This window comes from Cottoperca gobio, chromosome 9 (genome assembly GCF_900634415.1).
Source record: "Cottoperca gobio chromosome 9, fCotGob3.1, whole genome shotgun sequence".
Lineage (NCBI taxonomy): Eukaryota > Metazoa > Chordata > Actinopteri > Perciformes > Bovichtidae > Cottoperca > Cottoperca gobio.
This window is the reverse complement of record NC_041363.1, coordinates 12883463-12906459: the sequence shown is the minus strand read 5'-3', so window position 1 is coordinate 12906459 and position 22997 is coordinate 12883463. Positions and strand designations below refer to the sequence as shown.

At 39.8% G+C, this 22997-nt stretch overlaps 2 protein-coding genes across 3 annotated transcripts in view; both read left to right on the top strand.

The window, feature by feature from the left end:
• The first annotated feature begins 1768 nt into the window (after nt 1-1768).
• opn4xb (opsin 4xb) lies at nt 1769-9545 on the top strand. Its single transcript, XM_029440208.1, has 9 exons — nt 1769-1935; nt 4610-4743; nt 4846-5049; nt 5347-5518; nt 5899-6060; nt 7804-7911; nt 8032-8194; nt 8912-9058; nt 9147-9545. Exons 1-9 carry the CDS (start codon nt 1769-1771, stop codon nt 9543-9545), a joined length of 1656 nt encoding a protein of 551 aa, XP_029296068.1.
• Nucleotides 9546-22572: 13027 nt separating this feature from the next.
• Nucleotides 22573-22997, top strand: part of pdlim5a (PDZ and LIM domain 5a) — a 59569-nt gene continuing 59144 nt past the window's right edge. For both annotated transcript variants that reach the window (XM_029440795.1, XM_029440796.1), the window contains exon 1: nt 22573-22674. The gene's annotated coding sequence lies outside the window, so the exon portion shown is untranslated. The remainder of the gene's footprint in view (nt 22675-22997) is intronic.

The following is a 22997-nucleotide window of genomic DNA, read 5'->3' as shown; positions in this document are numbered from 1 at the left end:
TCTTATTGAAGACAATATGCACACTTTCTTAGATTCACATTGTGCATTATTTAACCAAGTAAAGCCCATTCGCCTGAACTACTTGATTGATGGTTTCACAGATTTTAGTTGCTACCATGTTGTTTTGCAATGTCGGTGATGCATAAATATTTAATTGGGACATTGCATGTCCATGATATTACATCATTATACTATGATCTTATTTCCAGATTTGTATAAATCCTTTGGGAATGAGTACTCTTCTAAAATAACAATGTTTTGGCTCTGGGGTTAAATTTTTCTGTGGTATTTTAAGATTTCTTAAAGCTGGCCCTTCTGCACATGAATAACCTTTTAATACAGCTAAAGGGAAGGTATCAAATGTTAAATAAGTGAGTATGTGTGTGTGTGTGCGCGCGCGTGTGTGTGTGTGTGTGTGTTCTGGATAATGATGTGTGCCTTTGCGAGTTGGAGCTGTGGTGAATCGGCGGTAAACATTTGGAGTGGGAAGACCAATTAGTTTGATGTTCTTAAAAAGTATGTGCATGTTGGTGAGTGTGAGCACAACAATGATGCAGCAGAGCTGAATGTTTTTGGACAAGAGAACATTTCAGAATAATTGCATGCATTCCAGAGGATTCACAGACTGGTCAGCTTGTTTACTGACCGCTGTAATGAATTGCAGACTGGCATAAATAGATAGACATGAAAGGTGACGCACCTGCATCATCGTGTGCATGTGTAGTTTGTGCTAAAATGGCTGTTAATACTGGTAGTGTTAGTGAGCATTATGGCTGTTATGTAAGGATCTCGTAGTTAAAGGGTTAGAGCCCTGGGCTGGGCCATATTACATGAAGGGTGGGTAGGGGTGAGAGAGAGAGAGAATGACAAGGGGGCAGGGCTGAGAGCGCAACCCAGAACAACATGGGACAGCGAGAGAGAGACACATAGAGAGAGAGAGAGAGAGAGAGAGAGAGAGAGAGAGAGAGAGAGAGAGAGAGAGAGAGAGAGAGAGAGAGAGAGAGAGAGAGAGAGAGAGAAAGATGAGAGGTTGGAGTCGCTAGTTGGTAAGATAATCAGAGACAGGCCACTGATCAAGAGCTTGGTGCACAGCTGGTGTGATGGATGAAGAGGCTGCAGGCTAACACTGAGTGGACGGACAGTGACAATGTGCAACGAGTGGGGGATTCAATATACTGGATGTATATAATCAACTCAATAACCCAAGTATCAAACAGGAAACATTAGGCGGAAGACAAGTTGTTGAACTGCAGACCAGAGGAGAATAACAGAATGGATGTAGCGTCTACATTTGATACATTTGGAAATAACTATTGACTGGACAGCTGTGGACATCGTCTAGCATCTAACTTGCTGGACAAAGAAGTTCAAGAGGATCTGTAGTTTTTTCTACATTTTGTTACAGATCAGAAAAGCATAACAACTTGTTAACATCTGGCATTATAAGATCCTTTTGTACAGATCACCCTTTTCATTCTTCCAGCTTTTGTTCCAGAAGTAAACATATGGACTTTACATTTCACATCTACACAAACCTGCTGCTTCATATAATTGAATGGATGTTTTATGATGGGAAGAACGAGGGCTTCACTCACTAAAGTGAATCTTGATCAATCTAGACCTTAATAAAGCACAATCTAAAGAAGATACTGTATCGCTTGTGCAAATGATACTACTATGGAGACCCGACATATGGAAAGCAAAGTTTACAATCTGGTAAACCCACTGCATCCTGCCAGGTTGGCAGTCCTGATGAGGTGTTTGAACCATGTGGTCCACTGAGAGCATGGAGCCAGAGAAAGCTCACACCCAGAGCAGCTTCATCAGCAAGGTGGATGTGCCTGACCATGCTCACTACATCGTCGCCTTATTTGTCTTTGTTATCGGGATTCTGGGCATCACTGGCAACGCGCTGGTTATGTTCGCCTTCTATAGGTGGGTTTGTGTGAGTGGTTTTTGTTTCTTCCGATTTTCACATTGAATCATAGCGTGTGCCTGTTCTTTTCAGTGCATCCCTTAACCTTTTTAACGTGGGTCTCTCTTCAAATCGGAGCCCTGAGGGGATGTTATAGTCACTTATATATGTTATGGTCTCACAGAGAGCTAGACAGATAGAGAGACGGACAGAAACACTGAGTGTGTGGATCAGTAAGCACAGGTAGCGTGGGGTGTTTGAAATACATTTATATTTCTCAACTTTGATTGAGAGGCTTTAGTTGTCTTTAATTCACTGCAGAGGGAGGGTCAGTATGTGTCTTGTATTATACTCTTCAGAGGATCAAAGGGCTTCCAAATAGCAGCCGATAGCCAGTAAAGTAATCTTTGAAAACGTATTAGTTTACTTTCTGAATATTATAGAAGATCCCTTTTTGGTGAAAATATGCGTGATATGAGATCACGACTGAGGCTTTTAACTGTGCTTCTACCCAAATGTAATTATTTGTATGCATCGTACACATCTGTCTTTACATTTTGGTGAAATGTGTTTTTTTTACTGTTATAAATCAAATTTAGAAAGCAGTTTAAAGCCATAGCGAAATTCACATTCTCATTCTGCAAGATGAGTGGTTCTTACATTTTAAACTTCCTTTAAGAAGTCAAAGAGGAACAATGTATGTTATTTGTTATGTAATTTGGACTGCTATTGACCTCCTACTGTGCTACTGATATTAACGGTTTCACAGAAACTGGGTCAGAGATAAAAAAGAAAAAAGTGTGTTTGTGTGTGTGTGTGTGTGTGTTATGGGGATTGTCAGAAGCTTTTATATTTCAGTTGTCCATTACTGGGGATAGATTAAATGGGTTCTCCATTGTGTTGTGCTGATAATTTGTGTTTACTGAATCAGAAATGCACATGATGTTATTAAGGGTTCCAAGAGAAAATCATTAACACACAAACACACGCACACGCACACACACGCACACACACACACACACACACACACACACACACACACACACACACACACACACACACACACACACACACACACACAGACACACAAACACGCGCACACAATCACAGAGGGAGATAATTGTCTTTTAAGTAAGATGTCACTCGATATGATGATTTTCCAGGAATGAAGAGAATACTGTGGTAATATGCATATGCATGCACAGACACTTGGTTACATAAACACATACATAGCAGTGATATCAAAAGAGGCAAACAAGCAGACACAAAAAAACGTATTCACACGACCCTTGCATACAAAACCTGATTGTTTGGTGTTCAATCACTTTTAATTCAGTAGATGCAGAAACAGAGTTTAATCAATACAGAGTCAGGGGATGAAGACATCAGGTCAATACGCTGCTTAATCAAGCTGCTAGGAATTCAGGTTCACACAGAGATGACCAGTTCAGCAAAGGGCTTTTTAATCCTAACAGGCACTGGGTGCCCGTGCAGGTTAGCTAAAAGGGAGGGGGGGGGTTTGCTCTCTCGTTATTGTTCTAGTTAAAATTCTGAATCTGAATTAATCGTAGTTTATCAATGGGAATGTTTTGGAAGACCTGGGAGGAGAGTATTACAATAGTCTACTTGAACATGAAGAAAAACACAACATCAAGTAGTTTGGCATCTTGTTGGGATATGAATGGCCATACTTTTGTGATATTTCTTAAATTAAACAAAGCTCACTTTTTTACCTTCTTTATGTGGATTTAAAATGGAAGTCTGAGTCAAGGATAATGCCCAGGCTACTGGTGTAACATGTGGGGTCACATTGCCACGTTTGGCAATGTACTAACTCTCTTTTTGTTTGTGGGCCAACTCATAACATTTTTGCTTTCTCAGCATTTCATTTAAGAAGGTTGGTTTGCATCCACTTGTTTACTGCAGCCAAACCAGTTGTTATCTGGCAGAGGGTTAGGTCATCACTTGGGTCCAAAGAAATAAACAGATGTGTGTCATCAGCATAGCTGTGGAAATTGAGTTTCTGTTCTCTGATAATATCCCCTAAAGGAAGTATGTACACGACCAATGCAGCTTCCCTGGGCAACTCATATTCCCTTGATACATGACCTCCTATAGTTAGAAAACTATATGTAATAGCAGAACCAATCTAAAACACTCAATACGAAGAGGGTGATCAATTATATCAAAGGCTGCACTTTAATCTAATACAACTGGAACGGAGACCTTGGTGGCATCAGTGCTAATCCTGAGATCGCTGATAACAAAAGAGCTTGTTTCTGATTCATGCTGATAATTAAACAGTTATGTGTTGCTGAGATGCTTTCAAACAAGATAGTGTGAGATACAAGTGTACCTTAACTCAGATGACACTTTCTTCTTCCCTTAATAAAATCTTGATCAAAAGCTTTATAACAAAATATATTATATATATTATTTATTTATTAGCTATACACCTAGTCATACAGTGGCTCAGAGGAAAAATTATAACACCAATGCATAATATGCCAATAATCCAACTTTTTTTTCCTTTGCATATTGTAACTAACTCCTCAAATTCCAGGGCTCTCTACTACATTTGGTATTTTGTTCAGGCTGACCATAAAGCTTTCCTTCCTTCCTCTGTGTGTGTGTGTGTGTGTGTGTGTGTGTGTGTGTGTGTGTGTGTGTGTGTGTGTGTGTGTGTGTGTGTAGTAACAAGAAGCTTCGTAACCTGCCAAACTACTTCATCATGAACCTGGCGATCAGTGACTTCCTCATGGCTTTCACACAGTCCCCCATCTTCTTCATCAACTGTCTCTACAAGGAATGGATGTTTGGAGAGATGGGTAATTCCCTATTAATCACACTTTTAACAAACACACATTGTAGTATTGCGCTCTTGTTGTTGTTGAGTCATTTATATGTTTGTATGTGTTCCTTCGCTGCAGGCTGTAAGATGTATGCGTTCTGTGGCGCCTTGTTTGGCATCGCCTCCATGATAAACCTACTGGCCATCTCTATCGACCGCTACCTGGTTATCACCAAGCCTCTGCAGGCCATTCACTGGAGCTCCAAGCGAAGAACCACCCTGGCCATCCTCATGGTCTGGCTTTACTCTCTGGCTTGGAGTCTGGCTCCTCTTGTTGGCTGGAGTGAGTTTCTTCTACCCTGGATGTCTTTTCTTATCATCCTCATTCACTTGGCACAGAAGTGCAGAAACAACAGAAACAGGCAAATGACCTGTGCTGTAGATAAACTGATGCAAGGATTATGTAACTGATCTCCATTCTCTTCCACCTGTATTAACACAGCTAACCTGCGATCTCAATCTACTGCTCAACAGACATTACATCATAGCAAGAACAAAGTCTTATGTGAAACAAAATGCAGAACAACTGATGTAATACCCGATAGCTTAATAAAAACATGATGTTCTTTCACCCTTATAGGCTCCTATATCCCGGAGGGCCTGATGACGTCTTGTACATGGGATTATGTCACATACACATTGGCCAATAGGAGCTACACGATGATGTTGTGCTGTTTTGTTTTCTTCATTCCTCTGGGGATCATCCTTTACTGCTATCTCTTTATGTTTCTGGCTGTACGGAAGACGGGCAGGTACTGTAACTCTCTATCAGAGAGTGTGTTTATGTTATTGTGTTCTTGTTTAGGAGGAGATAAATGCAATATAAATGATTTGGATAATCCAGAAATGCATTTTATATAATTTGCGCTCCTCTTTGTTGCTGAGTTTATTGACACGGAAAAGGACCTACTTTTTTTAAATACATGTGTACAATTCATGTATACGGATGCGTACATCCTTACAAATCCCAAACCAGAAGTGAATACTAAGGCTTCTTTTTCTTCATCTTAAATCACTTCTTTATTGTGCAGAGATTGGTGTTATAAAATGTCCAGTCAGATTTGAATAACCTGAAATATGATTTGGGGTCTAGCTTTCTCTAACTGCCGTCTTCATCCTGCTCCACCTACAGGGAGGTCGAGCGTCTGGGGGCTCAGGTGAGGAAATCCACCCTGATCCAGCAGAAGTCCATGAGGAGTGAGTGGAAGTTGGCAAAGATTGCCTTTGTCGTCATTGTGGTTTATGTCCTCTCCTGGTCACCGTACGCCTGTGTCACGCTGATTTCCTGGGCCGGGTAAGACTTCTTTCATGAATGAGAATCTTTATGCTGAAATGTTTTTGGTGTGCTTGTACATTTTCAGATAATGTTTTTGATCCTCTATAATAGCGTCTCTGTTATGTAGTAATCGTTACTCTCTGAAGATTCCAACCAGTTACTTTTGAATACATGCGACCCATTATTGTTGAAGTAATGGTGGACAATGTAAACCAGTGTGCATTCAGTATATGTACTGAGGGACACTGTAAGACATGTTTACTCCTTGTATATGTCAGTGCTACCAGAGACATTCTTTATGCACAGTGTGTCACGAACCACGGAACGAAAAAACACAGGATCCAAAATACGCGACTCAAACAGCGACGTTCAAACAAAAAGATCTTTTAATCCAAAATCCCATTAACAAGAAACATACACTTGATTAAGTTTACAAGACAAACTGGCACAAGACAAGGAGAGACAGGACTATATATACATGAGGTAAGGGGACACAGGTGACAACAATCAGGAGCGGGAAAAACACACTAGGCAGTGCAAGACGACATTAGACAAGCGTGACTGTAATTTAACATAACCTGACCTGAGAGGTATTACATACTGAACATGAACTAAACTATAACATAAATACATGACATTAAATAATCTGACGGGACAGGACACAGTGTAGTCCGCTCCACAAGTTAACACACTAAACATGCTGCTCAGTAAAGTTTACATGGAAAAGCTGTTGTGGAGGTAATACGGCAGCACATGTAGTTTGATTCACAAACTACATTATGTAGATTAAACAGTTTATGCTGTGCTACGTGCAGTATTTGCAAGTTTAAAGAGACATCATCTTAAATTTTAAATGGGTTTCCAGATTTCCACTAGCGTCCTGACAAATGTTCTCTTTGCTTGGATCTTTAAGAGTGAATTACTGTTTGTTTTTTCAAAGATGAAAAGCAGAAATGTATTGTCAATAAGCAGCAAACAGTTTGAAAGACTTGTGTCAGAGCTGATGTTCATGTTTTTCTGTTTTACGACAAATAAAACATTATTAACTTCTGGGGTTTCTTCATGTAATAATAAGACACAAACTAAACTGTAACATACATATATTACGATGTGTTTGATTTAATCATATTTCATAATCACCTGCCTGCTTCTTTAAAAATGTATCTAGATGCATCAACTAATTAGTTGAGTATTAAGAATCGAATGAGGCTCGGCCGGAAACATTGAGGAAACCAACAATCAGCAGACATGGCAGTCAAACGAAAGTTACAAGTGACTGCCATGCTACACTCTGACTGCCAATCTGGTTTAAAATCTCCCCAAAATGGCATTAATGTGTTATTACATAATGTTTTGCTCTGGATCAGTGACATACAGCAGAAGGTAAAGCTGCTCATATGTCCTCTGCTTATTACAACATTCACTAAACCGCATGTCTCTTCTGACATGAGGTATAGTTATCTAACTTCAAAATCATATATTTGCCCGCATTCACAGGCGAACGGTGGCCACACACACACACACACACACACACACACACACACACACCAAACGATCAGATGGACTAAACCAGCCCTCGGTGGCAGTTGGCACATTTAGGCTAATCCCTTATCCAATACACCCCTTCATTAAGTTACAAAATATAGAAAGATAAAGGGAACTTTGAGTCGTGGTAGGCATGTGGTGTTGTCACGCTAGAAACAAAGGACTACAAGATGAACATGTTTTTTTTTCAAGCAACTGTTGTTCTGTCTCATTCAGTCATGCCGACATCCTGTCGCCATATTCCAAGGCTGTCCCTGCAATCATAGCAAAAGCCTCCGCTATCTACAATCCTATCATCTATGCTATCATACACAACAAATACAGGTAAATTCTATTTGTCTTTTGTACATGTATTATATCTTGATTTGAAAGTAGTTCATCATAAACAACTTTGAAAAACAAAATAAACTGAGGATATTTTTTTTCTGTTCTGTATTTTATTAGGATGACTCTGGCTGAAAAGTTTCCCTGCCTTTGGTTTCTGTTTCCCACTCCTCGGAAGGAATGCATCTCCTCCTCCATTAGCGAGTCCTCTTACAGGGACTCCATCATTAGCAGGCAGTCCACAGCATCAAGGACGCACTTTGTTGCAGCGTCCCCTGACATGGTAATCCTTTAACCTTTATATTGTTGTTCAATAAGATGGGCTATCACTAAACTGAAGGAATTTTGTGAATATTTTGCCTTAAATCTCTTTTAATCTTTGTGACTTTTACAGTCTCTCAACAACAATCTGTGAGAAACATACATGTGTTATACATCTTGATTTGTATTCAAATATTTATAGCATTTATTCCCATGTGCTTTTTTATTTTCAAATGTGGCATTTGGTTAAAATGGTTGATTTGAATATGCTTCACTAAAATATGGCAAATGGTCAATGCACAAATACGTTTTAAAGAAATGGATGTTTAATATAAAAGTGGATATTATCTTCCAACAGCTCATTTATGCGACAGAATCTGAAGTTTTTCATTGCAGGTTATTGTTAAAACTAAATTCAATCAAAGATGCATTTGCCACAATTGAAACCTTGTTGCATGGGGAAAATATTTGAGTATTTTCTTTGAGTTATGTCCAGCACCATTGTAAGATATACAGCAGATGTGAACCTTTCCAAGCTTGACTAACATAATCTTCTGCTTCTGCAAAAATGTAAAGTTTATCATTAAGTTGCTTCTGTTTCTTGATACATTTTGAGTTTAACTCTCAGAGCTTTTTATTAAAAGGGAAATTACATACTGATCTGAGCTGAGTTCATCTTGAAGGATTTCCTTTTAGTTTAGTTCAATTCAGCTCATATTAGTTCTGTTCTGTCCTGCAGGTATTAAGGGATGTAGAGATGGAGCATTTGGGAAGGCAGTCAGGTGATTCCCTCAGAAGCATGTCATCGTACAGACAGTCTTCCAGAAGCAGGTCTTATAAGAAACAATTAGAGAGGAAGTCTACCCTAACCCACGAAGCAGAGAAGGTGAGAAAACACAACATAGAAAAAGTGCAAATTCAGCTTAAATGTGTTTTTGGGTAATTGAGGAAACTGTTTTTTTTTACATTGCCAGCACCCATCTACCATGAGTGAATCATCGAGCACCTGTGACCATGAACTGGTTTGCAGTTCTCTCACCGTCGCCACTCTCCCCCTACTGGTTCTGACCAGGAGGCGCAGCCAGAGTTTGACCAGCGAGTTTTCAGATGCAAGGGAGAGTAAAGGCAGCGTCAGTGATCACCACAAGAGCGACTCCCTCGATTCGCTGCATTTTGGAAAAATCCCGACCACTGACCTCAGATCGTCTCAGGATGTCCCACGCATAATTGTCATCAGTCCCACATCTGAAAGCAGCCTCATCAACCGTGACACTGTCTGCTTAGAAGACAGTGTTGAGGCAATGGAGAACAATGTTTTTGTCAGCCTAAACTTCTCCTCAGAAGTCTTTGAGGCAGTGGCGCTACTCCCTTGACCAGCTGGACTTTGCTGGACAAGAATTTACCTCTTTTTCTTTTCACTGAAGCTTTATTATTTATTAGAATGTGTCACCACAGACATACTCTTCTCTGTAAGCCCAGACTTGCTTTGGTGTTTGGCTGTGGACAAAGCATTTTTCTAGCAAAATGATTAATTGTTTCTGGTTTGTTGACTCATCCTTTAAAGTTATACAACTCTGTTAGATATAACTGGAGTGCAGAAGAAAGGTTGGTATGCAAAATGAAACAATATGACCGGAAATGGTATTGGAACCGGTATGCAGTATGCCGTGTTTGTCAGACTTTTGCAGGGACAGGTGCAGCCCGAGGGGCAGCATGGGCTGCAGCATATTGTTATTAGATCCCTCAAAAATGACATGTGTAACAATATACTTTCATGAGTTTGGGGCCCAAGACAAACTGGATTCTTAGTTTAGCTATTCAAGTTTAGGTCCATGAACTGTGCACACTTCATGGATTATCTGCTGGAGACTGAATCAATCAATCAATCAATGAAAAAACTTTATTGTCATTTCGAGATTATACAATGTACAATTCAAAATGAAATTTTGTTTGTCCTGGCTTACTGTAAAAGTGACTGAGTAATTGGTCATAAATATTTAAAAATGTCGTGGTGCTGATGCAGAAATATAAAATAAAATGTGTACTTAAAATATAAATGTACTTTATATAAATAACATATATACACTCTATAAAATATATACATTTAAGAGTTCTTAGAGTGGAGTTCACATCACATTGCTCAGGAGAAAAACAGTCTGACAGGTTTGGGGAAAGAAACTGTTGCAGAGTCTGGTTGCTCTGCTCTTTATGCTGCGGAACCTCTTGCCAGAGGGCAGCAGGGAGAACAGGCCGTGGTGGGGGTGAGTGGGGTCTTTTATAATGTTCTGGGCTCTGGTGAGGCAGCGTTTATTAGCAATGTCTCTGATGGAAGGAAGAGACGCCCCGATGATCCTCTCCGCTGTCCTCACCACTCTCTGCAGACTTCCAGTCTGAGGTGTTGCAGTTTCCAGACCAGGTAGAGATGCAACTGGTCAGTATGCTCTCTGGTGCCTCTGTAGAACGTGGTGAAGATGGGAGGGGGGAGCTGTGCTCTTTTCAACCTACGCAGAAAGTGTAGGCGCTGCTGTGCCTTTTTCACCAGTGAGGAGGTGTGAAGGGACCAGGTCAGACTATTTGGGAGTTGCACCCCCAAGAACTTTGTGCTGTCTGTAGTCTTCACTGCTGTGCCGTTGAGGAGGAGTGGGGGGGTGTGACAGTGCTGTTTTTTCCTGAAGTCAACAATGATCTCTTTTGTTTTGTCAACATTCAGGATCAGGTTGTTGGTGTGACACCAGTCTGTCAGATGCTTCACCTCCTCCCTGTAGGCCAGTTCGTTGTTGTCCCTGATGAGTCCCACCACTGTTGTGTGAGAGGTCATTAGCATTTAAAATTAGACCAGTTTACTTGAGTTAAAAGGAGGAAACATGAACCAAAAAAAGCTACATTTCTGTTTATTTTTAGTCCTAATATCACACAAAAGGTTCTACAGAAGGAAAGCAAAGGAATAACTTTAGGTTTTTATAGTATACAAGGTATATATATTCAATTATTGTCTTGTGGTAGTAGTTCCTTTAGGGAATGTGGACCTCTCAGAATTTTTATTGGCAGGGAGAGAGTGGGATAATGAAAATGTGAGGCTGTTATGTAATACTGAGGCAGAGACAAATGTGTCTCATAAAATAAGAACTTTTACATTTTTCTTTGTGGTGACTTTAATATGTCTTGCTCAATGTGTGGACACTGCGCTTTGAAACAAACGCTCCACTGTTCCTTTACACTTTTCCTATTCATAAAACAAATACTAGTGTGTTGCTTGTGAATGCTACAGTGTTGTTGCCAGTGATCTGAGTGAGCGTGTGATTCAAAATCCTATTTTAGGCAGCAACGAGATTTATATACAGTACACATGACCAATGATCTTTACTAAAGACTGTGTTCATTCTATTATTATTATTATTATTATTATTATTATTATTATTATTATTATTATTATTATTATTATTATTATTATTATTATTATTATTATTATTATTATTATTATTATTATTATTATCATTATTATTATTATTATTTTTGGATGGTTAATTTATTGCACTTACCAGAATAACAGAATCACTTCTGTCCAATGAATCTCCTCTTGCTCTTAACTGGCTCATTATTGCAAGTAAAGAAAAAGTGGCTTTTGATTCACACACTTATGATCAATCTTTGGTTTAATGTCTGTATCATCTGCGTTTTAGCATTTGATACTTGTGCATCTGTTGTTACTTTGTAGTTTAGTTTATTTGCACTATTATTAAGATAGAAAATAAATACAAAAGTAAAAACAACAGTAACTTCAGTGGCGGAGAGGAAGGCTCATTCAGAGTCCTCTCAAACATTACAAACATTATGAGGAAACGATGGTGAGAAAATGTTGGAGTAACACTTTTTCATGTTCTGTGCTGATTGAACTTTATGAATCCACCCTTTGTCACATTTTCAAGAAGAGCGCACACGTTTACACTGATATTTGAGTGATTGTGTTTTTAAGTTATTTTCCCTTTATCCAGAAAACACAGGTCAGCCCAAACAACTGGCCTGACATTGTGTTTGCATGATTAATGACATGTGGTAATATGTTGTGCTATATACTGTAGGTCTGTGCCACATGAGTCATTAGAGGACAAATATGATTCCTAGAGATTAAACTGACTTTGATGTATCTATATGTATGCCTTCTGTCTTCTTTTTGTTATTCAGCAGAAGTCTAATATTTCAGTGTTTGACGAAATGAGGGAGAATATAAAGTTACGAAAGCATATTTCAAAATTATGAGGGTGAAGTTGAATGTAGAGTAAACCACGGGAAGAGTAGCCTCGCACGGCTCACTGAAGGTCACTTGCATACTTATTGTCAGACCTTTTATTATAATGCCACGTATAAATATTATTATTTATTATTACGTTAAAGGCAACATGCGGGGAGCATTGTTAGTGTTGTTGTAGAGGCTACAGCGTGACCTTTGACCTAATGAATTGCTCTTCCTCCTTTCTCAGTTTCTCAGTTACACTGGATGGACCTTTTTCAGATTATATTTCAGCAACATTTTTGTGACTACACAGAGATGTCCTTTAGTACAGGAACAAAATAATGTTTCTTTCACATTAGTTTGACAGCTAACACCACAGAGGGACCACAATCCAGTGCTTACTGTATAAAATGACACTATCGAGCTGATAGTTGACGCCTCGGCGTCTTTAAAGCGAACCAATAAAACTGTTGTACGGAGCCTTGTCTGGATTGTGTTTTTCACACTGATGTTAATATGATTTGATGTAATATTTTTTATCTTGATATGCTGTTTCATGTACTGCTTGTCTTTCGTTGGTGCTGATGTGATCATGCCTCAGACATACTTCTTGCAGGTACAATACAGCTAAAGGGAGTCACTGTGCACTGGGTACTTTCAGTGTGTTTAAACTGGGGTTTGTTTTCAGTAAAATCATGTACTTTAAAAGAACAAACTTGTATACAACTCCAGTTGGAACAAATGCTTTGCAGCACAAATTAGAATATACAAAGTTGGCTCTATAAATACTGTATGCATGTTTCCCTACATGTGCATATTAACGAACTATGACAACATATCGTAATTGTTGTTGTTTTTTGTGACAAAGTGATATTACTGTGGATGGTTTCACTATTCATATTCCACATACATTAAATTCATGAATTTAAACTCAGTCTTTTCCATTATTAACAATTAGCTGGAATACTTAAGTATTCATGACAGGTCTGACTGTCTGCCTCTCGCTTCACTGACACCACAGGAGCGTGCATGTAAGCTTTATAAAACCTCGGGTCCCAGCAAAGGTTTGAATTGATCTGAATTACACCTTGTTGGAAAAATACAAAGCACCTGACTGCTAATGTTGCTCATTGCTGTTTGTTTTATATGCACAGCCCTTTGGGGCATGATTTGTGGTGTTGGGCTATAATAAACTTTGACTTGACGTTAGCTGGAGGGTGAAATGGATAGTCCATCGTTAGGGCATCCTTCACATGCATTTTTCCCAGCAGACATTTTGGATGCAGATAAATGGCAATAATGTGTATGTCCTATTTTACCGCTGTAGTTGTTTAAGATTGAGCACATTTTAACCACTTTATATACTCATGGATAGTTTAATGATCTACAGCAATGCATTGTATATTCTATAAGACCTTTCACGTCTGCCTCAGTTGTGTTTATTTTTACCCATTCTGCCTCTCTGTCTCTCCCTTCAGCCACTTCTCACAACACCCCTAGGCACATGCATTTCCTGAACTCTCCAGACTTGGAGACTTCATCCATTCACTGCATGCTCTCAGACTTTCCCACCTGCCTCAGTCACCTGCTCACCTGTTCCTTATTCCCCAATTACCCCCACAGCATTTAACAATCAATCTCCACTTTGCTCTTTGCCAGTTTGGCAATGTTGCTTTATGCCTTTGCGGTCCATCCTCTGAATTGTAAACGCTGTACGTTGCAAACTGTTCCTGAATGTGAACCCTTACCTGTGCCTGCCTGTACCTCTCCTGCCCTCTTCCTGTTTACTGTGGATTCTCTGTTACTTCTGTTTGGAATGTTTTGTTACCCATGCCAGTAAGCTTTGTATCTTCACTTTTTCAATAAATAACTGAACTATTGCATCAGGGTTCTTTCCCTGCTGCCTGGTAGCCTACTCGCATACAAACACCATGTTTTCAGGTTTTTACAATGTATCGTCCATCTAATCCATGAGGGTTTTTTAATTGTTTATTTTACTTAATCCATAAAGAAACACTTGATCCTTCAGTTTATTGTGGAGTAAAAAGTACAAAATGTTTCATAGTATGGACTTGAGTAGCCTAACTGTAGTTAATTTCATTCCATCACTTGCATATTTAAAAAGGATGAGCAGCACGAATTCTGGAATACGTTTATTTCATATGTAATGACAATGAATGGCCACTAGATGGATGTAGTGAATCATATTATCTATGATTTCACCCACTGTGGAAGATGGCTGCAGCTTCTTTTATTTAATTCAGTAACATTTCCAACAGTGAAGTCATTTTAGAAAGTAAAAGAAAATATCAAAATGTCACATTAACTCACACTCATGTAGTACGAGAAGACAGTGTGTTCCTCATTAAAAATGCACCTGTCACCCCAAAACATCCAGACAACTGATGTCATATATTATGATCATGTTTTCATACCGTAGCCTATCATCATACTGATACAGTTTTTGGATGAGAGTTTGACAATGTCTGAATATACTGTATGCCTTGTGCTGATGCTCAATTGCAGCTTGTGTTACTGATGGACAAATACACTATAATGACGTCATTAGTGATAATCTTGCAGTTTTTTATTTCCTTTCACCCAACAACTTCATGACGGACAGAAGCGCATGAGCATACTCTATGACTGTGTGTGTGTTCGAAAGAGGGAGAACGAGGTTAGGCTACACCACCATGCAGGGAAGCATACGCGTGCAGTAAAACCAATGCTCCCATCTAAAATTACTGGCATATGATGTAATTTATACCTGGCAGGACGCTGCTCTGCCTTTTATGAGGACGGATGCGACCACTTTTAATTACAACAAGCCCATCAGTCCAGTGGGTGATGCTGTATTTGACTGTATTTGTAATGTACTCGATGTTGAACCCTCTCTCCTGCTCAGTGCGTAATGACGTTGCTCCATTACTGGCGGACCTATCACACACAGAGTTCAATAAGTGGCGGCGGATGTCTAATAAACTGTAAATTGTCCCAGGACACCGGAGAGGACATGGTAGCCTTACAGAAGCAGGAGCAAGGCACTGCACAACGACACGGTGAGTAGTAAACACCTGCTTAACCCACGGTGAATGCTTCTACTGCCTTGTGTAGTTTTTGTACATTATTTAGGTTACATTCAGAGTTTATCAGCTGTTTTTCGTGAGTGTTTTTTCCACTTTTATTACTCTAGGACTAGGCTATATCACTTCTTTGTTGGTATTCTAATTGGTGTGCAATTGTCAATGAAAATGGAAAAAGTGGTGTTTATTCTACAAAAAACCACAAACCCTCATTTGGATTTTAAGTGCCAACCACTCAGTGTATTTGTTTAAACTGTTGTTGCTGTCGTAACAATATCAACAAGTAAATCTTAGGCTTATTAATGGCTATCATTGCACGTAAAAGGTACATTATAGATAAGTGACATTAAGGCAGAGATAGAGAGGAGATGGTGTAAACATTAGGTTACATTTAGTGGAATAAAGCATAACAAATACACAATGGAAGATGGACACATACAGTACATCCACATGAAGAGAAAGAGGGAGAGAGGTGTAGGAAGAATGTGTGGGGGGCGGGGCGGGTAAGTATTGACGTTTGGTCATGCTTTAGTCTGTGCTGAATGGAGCAGATGCTTTGATCTCCCCTTGAGACTCTGCTAATACTAAAGCTCTGCCTCTGGTCACTGATATATTGGCAGGCATGGTGAGTGTACATGCACACACACATACATACACGCACACACACGCACACACACACACACACACGCACACGCACGCACACACACACACACACACACACACACACACACACACAGACTACAGCACTTAATTAAAGATAGGTTGAGGTTCAGTTTGTGATGAATTTTTAATCAATTATTTCGCATCACTTCTTCTCTTCTACCCATCATTCTGTGATCTTAGCTGCCCTCCGTCACCTTTTCCCCTTTAGATCCTGTGTTCATTTCTCAGTTTCTGCAGGCAACACAGAACCGCTGCTGTGCTGTCTGCTAGAGAGGAAGGAGGTAAAGCATTAGAAAGGGTTTATGGATACATATTTGTCTAAAAGTAATAGAAAAAACACCATCCATACATAATTCCTTATCCTCTAAAGCAGGGCTCGGCAACCTTTACTATAAAAAGAGCCATTTTGTCCCCTCTTCCACAAAATAAGATTTGTCTGGAGCCGCAAAACATATTTGATAACTCAGCTTGTAAATTTTACAATAAAGGAAACTGTTGAGATGGTATTGCTATTTTTTTTTACCTGTTTTAACAAAGGCAAACACCAAACTCTTTAAAAGAGAAGGAACAAATATACTGCCATGTTTGAAAGAAATGGAACACAGAATGGAGACCTATTTGAGTCCTCCCCATATTTGTTGAATAAATAAAATAAAATGAATATATAAAACAATACAAAATACAATATAAAAATGAAATGAATAAAAACAAGTTTGAGATAAAAACAACATATAGCTGCAGCTTAACAAGAGTAAAAATAAACAAATAGGCCAGTTTGTGTTTGATTATGTCCGTTTCAGTGTGATTTCATCCACATGGAGGTGGTGATCATTTCTTTGGCTTTTAAAACACACAACAGCCTCATAAATGTCCCACAAAATGTCTTTCAACAGTACATTTTCTGTTGTTTACTCATTTCTCGCCACATATCTCGCAGGTTGCAGACCCCTGCCCTAAAGCATAAGTCTTCAACAGGGGGTCCGCGGAGGTACTGCAGGGGGGTCGTGGAATTGTTTGTAGATAAAGCAAAAAAAAAGTATACAAACAAAAAGAAATAAATATTTTTTACACATTCACATCCTTACCCGCCCCCCCCCCCCCTCGCACAGAACTCTGACAGCACCCCTGCCCTAAAGCCAGTGCCATGACACTGAGGCTGATGTAATGAATGCAGTCTGAATGAGGCACATCTGTCGTGAAAAGTTACAACTTCCAAGTCATAAAATTGTCGGTAATATCACACACACAACTGCATCTTTGATATTATCAACACTTCAAACAAGACTTCAAACGTTGTCCTAATGATACACTGTATATTACTATAAAACAATATTTAATATGTTTAATCACCATGATGTTTTCACAGTTAATATACACACAAATATTGTGAAATGATTCTAGATATGGGCCAAAAGAGGTCAATTATACTGGAATTGTGGAAAGCTAATGCCAATACTGCCAAAAGTTAAAGACCAGAAAGCGTTTCCAAAGATTTGATAATTTATTTTTTTGTTTCCCAAGATGTTCCTGGAGCTGTCTCACCACTGAATGCAGTTTTTTCCAGCTGCAAGAAGCTGCTCTATTTCTGTAATGCTTTGCACTGTGGGGGGGGAAAAACCCTCAGCAACAGCTGTTTTCACAGTGCCATAACTTTCAGTAAGTTTGTCGTTAGTCAACTAGGGGCTCAAATGTCTGTCCTGGGATGCTGACGGTGCTGGCAGCCAAAACATCAGTCACTGCTGAGGAGGTTGTACCAGCGTCAGTTTCAAAAGTAATTTAGCCAAATTCACTAAGTTGTTGGACTGACACAAAGTTCATCCTGGGAAGCACGAATGTGCTCATTTAAGTTCATGACTTAATGTATGAAGGTGGAGCTACAAAGAATAATAGGTCAGTGGCTTGAGTGTTTATTGCTCTGCTTCCAAATAGGGGGTACAAATGATGAAGAGCAGCTGATCTTAAGTGCTGGATGGTCTTCTGTGAAGCTTTCTGTGCTGTCTCAGAGGCAACATTACACTTGACTTTTAAAATACCTCTGTTTGCTTGACCCAGACTTGACTCAAACAATTGTGACATTTGTGGTCTGTGTGTGTGTGTGTGTGTGTGTGTGTGTGTGTGTGTGTGTGTGTGTGTGTGTGTGTGTGTGTGTGTTCTCGTGTGTGTGCAGCTGGCAGAAGAAGGGGTGAGTGCTCCCCTTTTATTCACGTGTGTGTGTGTGTGTGTGTGTGCACCTGTGTGTTTGTGTCTCTTTGCGGCTGAAGCCAGATTTCTCTCAGTTTATCTCTCTTAGGATGGACAATCTTTTGTGCTGAGCTCTTTGTCTCCCTGTGTGTTTGTCTGTCTGGTTGGCTGGTAAGCAGAGAGGAATATTTTCCACTGTGAAAGCGAGCAGTTATAAACGGTGACTGAGCTCAGACAGGAGATACAGGGTTCTGATAGTGAGCTCATCTCTGGATTCCGAACAAGTTTGTTAGTATTATATATAGCATTATAGTACACTGAATTTACGAAAGTGAGTTATATCTTGGGCGCATCAAATCAGGATTTTTTTGTTTTTGACGGATTTGTTCGGCATTTTCATGGAAACCTATGGCACACATTAATTGGTTCCCTTGAGCGAAACAATGGGAAAGTAACATTTTGTCCATATCTAAGGCTAACTTCATTTCTATTTATATACACCACAGGTTTGGAGAAACAGTCTATATATAGTGAAAAATGTTGGTTTATCTGGTGTTAGAATGCATTTTACTAACAATGAATAAGCATTACTTATCTGGGTAGAATACAATTAGTGGTTTTGGCAGTGAATTCAATTAAATCCCTGGACAGGAATTGTTTTGACAGACAGCACTAGCAAAAACCTTGGAAAAGAAAAGGCTACTAACCCTACCTCTAACTCTACATAGAGAGGTTGGAAGGGATTAGTTGGGCTTATATCAGTCTGGAGGGCTCAGAATGATTAGATGGCTGGCAGACGAATACTCTCCCCGACACAAACAACCTTACACATGTTCGTCTGTCTACCTGTAGATAAGTGTGTATACAGCTGTGAGTGAAAGCTGAATGAATAACTAGTGTGATTATGGAGTTTGCTTGTTTTTTCGGTGATTTGTCCTCTCACTGTAGGCTATTTAGGCTGGCATGCCAGTCCATTTCCTCTGAGTTCATCAGTCTAACTGAAGGAGACAGGAAAATACCTCCAATATCCACTCTTTTATTTTGCACTAAACAAAACCGCCTTCCCAAGGTCTTTTGAAATCAGTTATTTATATTACCATACCTTTTGCTTTTTTATGTTCTTGTGAGGCAGAATGCTCCCACTTGTAACATACAATAAATAGAACCACTTACTACACAGTTTGTACTTTTTAAAGTATAGAATATAAATGAAGGTTCACAGAATAATCAAAACCCTTTTTAGCACACAGCATAATTTATCAAATATAATGGGCAACTGGGAGTTGTCCATTATATTTGTATTGTTTGCTGTTGTCTTCAGTTGAGGCCTGAACATATGATTTATACAAGAGAAATATTGCATGTATGCTGTGTCCCTCCTGTGTGTGTGTGCGTGTGCTTATGTGCTTGTTTGTGTGTGTGTGTGTGTGTGTGTGTGTGTGTGTGTGTGTGTGTGTGTGTGTGTGTGTGTGTGTGTGTGTGTGTGTGTTCTCGTGTGTGTGCAGCTGGCAGAAGAAGGGGTGAGTGCTCCCCTTTTATTCACGTGGATGATGCATTAAATGTCAATTACAGGGGTAGATTATCATACCATTTTGGGGTGGGGCTTGTCTCAGTGTGTGCACGTGTGTTTGTGAGCATGTGTCTTTGGCTATGGGCTAAGCTGTGATCATTAAGCATGTGGAGAGGTGAACATATGGGGACTGGAATAGACCATTTGACAGAACAAAGGACTGGCAGAGTGTCTGAGGTTTGGAGCTATAGCACACTCTCTATTGTTAGGGTTTGATATCATTATCCTGCGGCCCACAAGTCTCTTTTGTTCTCTCTGTTGCTGTGTTTGGCCATTGGCCATTTTTGACAATACAAGCAATTGATCAAATGTTTTAAGATAGTGAAATAGACTATTTTAGAAATTAAATCTTCACGGGACTCAAAAACAGTACTCATGTCACATGGGAATGAGACATCCTGGAGAAACCTGAGACAAGTTATCAGGTGGACAACTTATCCAAACCCTGTCTATACAAGACCTTTTCATCTTGCATCCACTCTTACAATACACCTCCAAGTTAAAAAGTGCAGTTCTCTTTATATAAGTATATATGTGACCATGTGAGAAAGTATAATCTGTAGTACACAGGGCGAAACATTATGTTTTAAGTGGATTTAAACGAGCGCTGCAACAATAAGACGACTAAATTCATTTTTCATACAAAAACAGCAGAAAATGCTGTTTTCAGCCTCTCAAATATGGAGATTACCTAGTTTTATAAATGTATCATATTAAAATTAATATTTTTGGACTTTGGACTGACAAAACAAGACTTTTGAAGACACCTTAGACTTTGAGAAACAGGAATGGACATTTTCTCTCAATCCTTATCATTAGTCCTTATAGTGACTGCAAAGCAGCTGATTGTTATTACCAGTGTGGCATTTTAATTATTTCAAGCCGTGAAACGAATGACAAAGCACTTTGGGGGGGGTTTGTCTGTGGAGACAATCTGTGCATATGGTGCGCTGTTGCTTTTCTAGCTTGCTGTCATCTATCTGTCTTCTGTTCTTCCACACCTGACCTGCTGTTGTTCTCTGTTTACAAGGATGTTATGGTAACTGTTGTTGTGGCTAATCAGCAGATGGTTTTAATTAATTTAACAGCAGAGCAATGCTGGCATTAAACTTGTTTCTACAGTGGCAGGCAGCTCTGAGAAATGTTAGGTCCCACGGTGTTCACCATCGCATCAAACAAGGCTAACCAGATCGTCCTCATAATCCATGTCATCTCCCTGTATAAAGATGTGGTTGGACTTTTTAACGACGAACTTGAGCAACCATCTGTGGTAGGGCTTTGAATAAACACAGTGCCTTGCTGTAAAATTTAAGAATGAGCAATCAAGACCTCCTCAGCTCTGCAGGGGAAATAGGGTTAATGACTCTGCCGTCTCTGCTCCTCCCAGGGTTAGCTCTGCTGTTGTTAAACCTGGCCGTGCTGGAGAAGTGTGCACTGTCTCCGTTAGACTCAGTGTGGGAACGTCTATTAGCAGGTTAATGAAGAGCATCCTGTGTTTATGTGTGTGACTTTGCGTATTTAATCTTCTCATATACTGTGTACACATACTGTGTATCCGTCATGATGTTATCTTATTAAAGTGTTCCTTCCCCCTCTTGTCTCTCCATCTTAGTTCTATGTGCACTCTCTCTATCTCTCTTTTTATCTATCTTGAAGACCGTCCAGACACCTCCTCTCCTTTCCAACTCCTTTCTCGGCAGTCAGGGCCAAAAAGAAATGGGATGAGTGTTTAATTGAGCCACTACTATGTCAGTCTAAATACAAAGTCTATATTGATCTGTCTGGCCAGAAAAGGGGGAATGGACAAAAGCCAGTGTAGAAGTGCAGAGGGAGAAGAACTGCCAGCTGTCTGGACATAAATAATGAAGAAACTGATAAATGGGCAATATGGAAATGATGGTGCTGCACTTATGCACTAGATTGCTCACATCTTTGTACCAAAATGTACAGAGATTGAGATTGTTAAATGGTTAATGAAAAATGTAAAAACAAAAGTGCGACATCAACTGAGGAAGAAGCTCAGTTGGGGCATCAGCGCAGCAGGAGTGAAACTACCGTGTTACAGGACTTAAACGCGGTGATCCTGAGCTTGTATCAAATCACCATCACCCCAATGTATCATTTAAAGGTAACCTTTGAGAGACATTTTAATCAAAGCCTTTGGGATGTGTCCTCGGGTCATGTTCTGGTTACGGATGGTTCCACCTTAAATGAAGCAGCCTGCAGCACTGAGTCAATGTTCCCAAAATATCCAGATGAAAGATAAACTGTCCCCTCTGCTTTGCCCTCTCTCCCTCTCCTGTGCCTCCTCTCCCTCCCTTTGTCATTTTTTCTGTGTGCAGTGCTCCCCACACTCTTTGGCTTAATCCCCCCCCCCCTTCACCCCTCCAACCTCTTCTTCTCCCCCCTCGAGAGTTGTCTCCTCCCATCCCCTAATCTCCCCCTTCATATCATCTCTCTCATTTCTCCTCCTCTACTGTGTCCCACTCACTCCACCCATGGGTGATTCCCCTCCTCTTTCTCCTCCCTCTCTCCTCCCAACCTAACCTCTACCCGTTCTCCCTCTCGCCTCCCTCTTCGTCTCTCCCCTCCTCCACCTTTCCCCTCCCATCTGTCATTAGCTGGTATATAAGAGCATTGCATCCCTCTCCACCTCTCTCACACACATACAGTGTGTTTGCTGGGAAGGGGATAGTCCAGGGGAACCTAGGGATTACATTGTCTACCTGCCTGTGAAGGAATTATTTTTCCTCTCTGGAATTTCCATTAAAGAGGTAAAGCCTTTATATTAACAATATAATGACACTAAATCGTAGGAAATGGTCTGTAATTATATTAATGTTAGCTGTGTAATTGTCCTCTGGTGAGGGTTTCCTTGAGGGTATTTTAAGTCTAAACGGCTGCAGCATACTCATTCTCATGTGTATGTGTTCATATTTTCACCTGCTTGCCAGCTATATAATACAATTTTAATCAACTTTGAACATTTTGAACATCAAAATTCACGTTGAATATGTGCATTGTTTCTGTGTTTGTTTTCATAATATGTGTTTTTTAAATTTCCTTCTCACTTCTCGTGTCCTCCTTTTGCACCATC

Bases quoted from the DNA above. Each gene is read 5' to 3' on its own strand.
- opn4xb (XM_029440208.1), top strand. From the start codon at position 1,769: ATGTGGTCCACTGAGAGCATGGAGCCAGAGAAAGCTCACACCCAGAGC. The intron at 5,050-5,346 runs GTGAGTTTCTTC...TCACCCTTATAG, and splicing joins GGCTCCTCTTGTTGGCTGGA to GCTCCTATATCCCGGAGGGC. The intron at 5,519-5,898 runs GTACTGTAACTC...CTCCACCTACAG, and splicing joins GCTGTACGGAAGACGGGCAG to GGAGGTCGAGCGTCTGGGGG.